Below are 5,000 nucleotides of genomic sequence, written 5' to 3'. Positions count from 1 at the left end.
CCGGCTGTTGAGCCAGTCATTAAGTGCTTTGTTACACCTCCAAACTCAAAATAGAGCAAATCATATAGACCACTTTAAATGGCGATCACCTTCACATTCTTTTGTATTTATGTTAATTACACTTACTGCCCTTATTTTGAAACAAATAAGGTAAGGTAGGTAAAGTCTGCATACGAGCCAAGTGGCCCATCAGGCCGGACCTTATCCCGGTTTCCATGGCATGAAGCGACTAGGAGTATTTCTATTACCCCCTGGATGGCATGCCAGTCCATCGCAGGGTTACCCCCAGCATTTCGCTGGTACCCATTTATACACCTGCGTGAAGAGAGGCACCGTGGGAGTAAAGTGTCTTGCCCAAGAACACAACACAATGTCCCCGGCCAGGACCCGAACCCGGACCATTCGCTCCGGAGTCGAGCACACTAACCACGACACCGCGCCTCCCATTCTTTTGAAATTTGCTCGTCGAAATGAGGCTAGAAAGGGTTCTTATCATTAAAACAGTGGCCGCCATTATGAAAGAGTTCAATACGAGCGCCACCTTACTACTTTCTTGCAAAATGTTACAAAATTTGCTATTAAACTGCGAAGAAAAGTATCTAAGTATCACAAACATTCGTTGAAAAATCAGAACTACACCTTTCAAAAGACAAATTTGCCGCAGATTCAAAGTGCACAACCTGATCATGTGCGAGTCGATAGTTCAAGTTGTTTTTTTACCAAGGGAGATAGTGAGGTTTGTTCGCCCTAGAGAGTTGAGGTTAGTTCGCCCTAGGGAGTTCGTGAGGTTTGTTCGCCCTAGGGAGTTGATGAGTTTTGACCCATGGCACGTGACACGTTCTCCTTCAATAGGAAAAAGTATTTGAGTAAAAAAAAAACCCAAACAAACAAACAATACGCAATATCCAATAATGAGGACTATCACAGGCATACTTACAAGATTGTGATTCAAGAGACCGTCCCTGTGAACCACCTCGTTTCACAGTCCGTGAACTGAGAACACGTTCTGCTATGATAATCGAATTCCAGTGTTTACAAGCTATGCAAGACAACACGTGCAAGGCACCAAAAATCGGGCGCGGGACAGCGGTGCACGGGATTCCACCCTTTGCCCGCATGAGGCTGTCCGTGAGCACACCAAGTCGACCATTGTCACCCCTCCCCCACGAGTAAATCTGGTTGTCTAAGGAAACAACATAATAAAGAATTAGTTTCATCAGAGTAAGATTCACTTGAATCCAGGAAAATGCACGAATTCACCTAATTTTTTAGTACAAAACAAATTATCAGTTTCTGACGATTAATATTTCGCTGATTAACGAGCTAACCCTAACCCTGAACCAAGAGGCTTAAAACCGGGAAAATGACGAAGTTCAACAAGCTCTTCAATTTTTAGAACCAAAGTGCGTATTTCACGATGCCTTCCATTAGGAAATTTGTATGTTAATGTGACAAGAAGTCAACAGTGCCCATTTATGCCAGTTCCGCGACAACAGCGGCACCAATGTGCTAAAACAATCTTTGCCTTTGATACTTCGGGTGCAACACAAAGAAAGAGACGGAGATGTTAACCTTTCTGTAAACTACAATAAAGGATTAATGTATTTCTTTTAGGTGTCTAATTAAGTTGCTTGGTTTAATTCCCATTGGGATAATTAGGCCTTTATATACCACTCCTCGTGAATGTCACACCACTTGACGCCGACCAGTTTATTCGAGGCTGTTTTCAATTTTTCCTTACTATTTTGTATTGTCGTTTTAAATAGCGTATGACTTTTTTCTTATATTCCTTGGCTTGTAACCTGTATCCAGTGTGTCCCCGGCTCAGTTTTTTGTAAATAAACTCCACCATTGCTGGCGGCTTCCTCCATTATTTGTTTGTTACTTGTCTCTTCTATACATATAATAGAAATGTTTTCTATTCGGCTGAGCGAAGCGAAAGAGAATAGAACAATTTTTTATAATAACAAAGGTAGAGAGGATAAATCTTTATTTAATTTGTTTGATCTTTTACCAAAGTGAACCTAAAAACTGGATTCCTTAAATAAAACACATTCACATTGCCAGCACCCAGCAGCTTTAGTTAATATATGGAGATGAATATGAAACGTTTCAAAAATGGAGATGGTTATGAAACGCTACAAGTTTCTTTGTTTTAAGTTTTTGTTGGCTTTTTTTGCCCTGACCACGCACAAACCACACCCTTCTTCTAAAAGACAACCACTCAAAAGTTTCCATTAATTAATTAATTCAAAACTCAGTTGTGAACCCAGGACAAAAGATTGTACAGGGTCACGGTCAAGTCAACATGAAGCGCGACGTCACTGTTCTCGCTTCAGATTCAAGAGTTTCATAATCAGTCCATCTACATGAAATATGTTTCAAAAGCAAGTCGTTGATAAACCCAAGATGTGTTATGTTGCCATTGACCTAGCCAATCACAACCGATCCAGAGAATCAAATCAGCCAATCAGATCCCAAAGCACACGTATGAAGCTTGTGTTTAGCACAGGAAAACATTCTAGAAGCTTCTTTACATTTTTAGCCAATCACAACAATCACATCCCAAAGCAAAGTGCACGAAGCCGGTGCAAAGGGCGGAAAAAAAAATCTACATCCGCATCTACATCAAAATGTTCCAGCACTCGGCAAAGTCCCTTTTGATTTATGGCTGTTTCTGCTTAGGTGGCCTCATACAACGTAAGCCTTTTTAGAGACATCACCGCCAAGCCGGCCACTTCTGCTGGAGAGAACAGGACAGCCACAACACCGGGGACTACATTCCCTACTCTTATCGAATAGTGCGTGTGTTCTTTAACGTCCCACAGGGAACTTATGAACATAGAAGGTATTTGTGAGACGGGGTCTACGGTTTATAGTCCTTATCCCAGAAGACTTGAAAAGTCTATTTACAAAGGTAGCACTTTCTCCTTACTTATTTTAAGATCCTGAGTATTGATCCGGCCAGGGTTCGAACCCGTGACCTCCCGCATGACAGCCCGATGCTCAACCAACTGAGCCACCGGTGCAATGGGAGTACACTTGTAGTACACTGATTCGTTATATTCGCAATTAAATACCTGTTGTGGCCACCACGGTGAAGCCATCTCCACAAGCCGCTTGTACAATTCGTTTACCAACCATTTCCCCTCCTACAACGCAAGGCCCCGCACGGGGCTTGAAATCCCCCAGTCCAAGCTGTCCGAATTTGTTGGATCCAACTGTTATCAGGCGTCCGAACGCTGTTATAAAGAAATACATTCAAAGACTGTCACGTTACTCTTACCAGTTCCTATCAGTCAGTCCAAAGAGTTTACTTTTTTTAAAGACTGTCATTGGGGTTGCATGAATGGCGCAGTGACGAAAGCACTCGTCTCCCACCAATGTGGCCCGGGTTCGATTCCCACACTCGGCGTCAGAAGGGGTTGAGTCAAGAGAAAATTAGGGGACAGAGAGGGAGGCTCAGGGCGTTTGCCGGGATATGTTATGTCCACGAAAGTTATTTTTAGACGAGCGGAAGTCTTTGTTCTAGCGGAAGACTGTCTTCCGAGACGTCCGCATGCAGTCTTGCCTCGCTCTCAGGTTCTTAGTGAAAAGAGAAAATGACGGCGCACGTGGAAGGCTGATGAATATTTATTTTCTTTCAAACATCGGACCGAGGTAAGCCTGCATGCGGACGTCTCGGAAGACTTCCGCTCATCTAAAAATAACTTTCGTGGACATGACATATCCCAAGGGCTGGACCGGGAGCCTCCCTCTCTGTCCTCTCATTTTCTCTTGGTTGAGTTTATTGATTCTCTACTCTGCACCGAGAGGTTTTGCTCCGGGTACTCTGGTTTTTCCCTCTCCTCAAAAACCGGGCGGGATCTTGATATAACACCCAATTCTCATGGCTACCCAACAAAGAAATCTATGGTACTAGTTAGGAGAATTAACGTTTCGATCTTGAGAATGAAAAGGTTAAAAACTCTCTTATTTTGACAACGGCAAAGAGCTAATTAGCCAACATCAAACCGTTTCTTTCATTTATGGCAAAACACAGAATTCAGTCAAAGTTTGCTGTAAACGCGATGGCTAACTCTCTTTGATTAAAGGAGCGGCACGTGAACTAGTTCCCAGAAATCCTCAGCGGAAAGTGAGATTCTTATCACGTCTCAATCTCCTTGGTGTACGCCAGACTTCTGTGCTGTCCCCGCAACAAGCACACTAGGGAGCTTTACCAACGACAACGGCGACAGCAACGAGAACGTCACAAATTTGCATATTTAGTGGGAAAAAACAATGGGTTTGCACGCCCTGCACGTGCGTTTTTCATTTTTGTCCATTTCTTTGCCGTCGTCAGCAAAACTACGACGTGGAATAGCCAAATCTGAGGTTTTATGGAGGACGTCAGCACTAGGAGATAAATTTTCATTTTCTCTCCTAAATTAAGGGTGACTCATATCGGTTTCATTCTTGAAGGACTTATAATTGGAATGTCCCGTCGTAGTTGCTAAAGCTCCCTATTATCTGTACAAACCAAGGAGCTTGTGCGTGCTGGCAGTTCAATCGAACGTTTGATGAGCTAATTCTTATTCTATTTCAACAAACCATCTATCACAGCCGAATGTGACCTTCCAGCTGTCACCGAAGTTATGCTGTACCTGTAACACAAGACACTGAGTCAAGACGGAGAGCAAAGAAGAAAGCGGACTAAATTCTACAAGTGTTTATTGTGCTTCAACCTGGTAAAGAAATTATCATGCTTTGAAGCTCTTGGCCATGTACAACAAAACAAATGTGCGTTTCTTAAACAGACCAAGATCGATAAAGAAAGTAAAAAAAAAAGCGGAGAGAAGGACTTGAACGTAATCCGGCAATCCAAAAATTTTGTTCAAAATCGATTGTGTAAATGGGTCCCGAGAAATGTAGTGAAAGTAAAATGAGAAAAAAAACTTACTTGTTAAAAGGCATAACAGGCTTTGGGATTGTCACGAAGGGAAAATGTCCAGTGGTTGACT

General features: G+C 42.7%; 1 protein-coding gene across 3 annotated transcripts in view; it reads right to left on the bottom strand.

Moving 5' to 3' along the window:
- LOC137979751 (serine/threonine-protein kinase Nek9-like) overlaps nucleotides 1–5,000 on the bottom strand; it is a 55,686-nt gene that overhangs the window by 12,671 nt on the left and 38,015 nt on the right. For all 3 annotated transcript variants that reach the window (XM_068827092.1, XM_068827094.1, XM_068827093.1), the window contains 4 exons: nucleotides 4,940–4,998; nucleotides 4,591–4,643; nucleotides 3,081–3,242; nucleotides 938–1,183 (listed from right to left, as the gene is read on the bottom strand). In XM_068827092.1, the coding sequence (XP_068683193.1) occupies nucleotides 938–1,183; nucleotides 3,081–3,242; nucleotides 4,591–4,643; nucleotides 4,940–4,998 (520 nt within the window). The remainder of the gene's footprint in view (nucleotides 1–937; nucleotides 1,184–3,080; nucleotides 3,243–4,590; nucleotides 4,644–4,939; nucleotides 4,999–5,000) is intronic.

The sequence above is a fragment of the Montipora foliosa genome, chromosome 12 (genome assembly GCF_036669935.1).
Source record: "Montipora foliosa isolate CH-2021 chromosome 12, ASM3666993v2, whole genome shotgun sequence".
Lineage (NCBI taxonomy): Eukaryota > Metazoa > Cnidaria > Anthozoa > Scleractinia > Acroporidae > Montipora > Montipora foliosa.
This window is presented reverse-complemented; position numbering and strand designations above follow the sequence as displayed.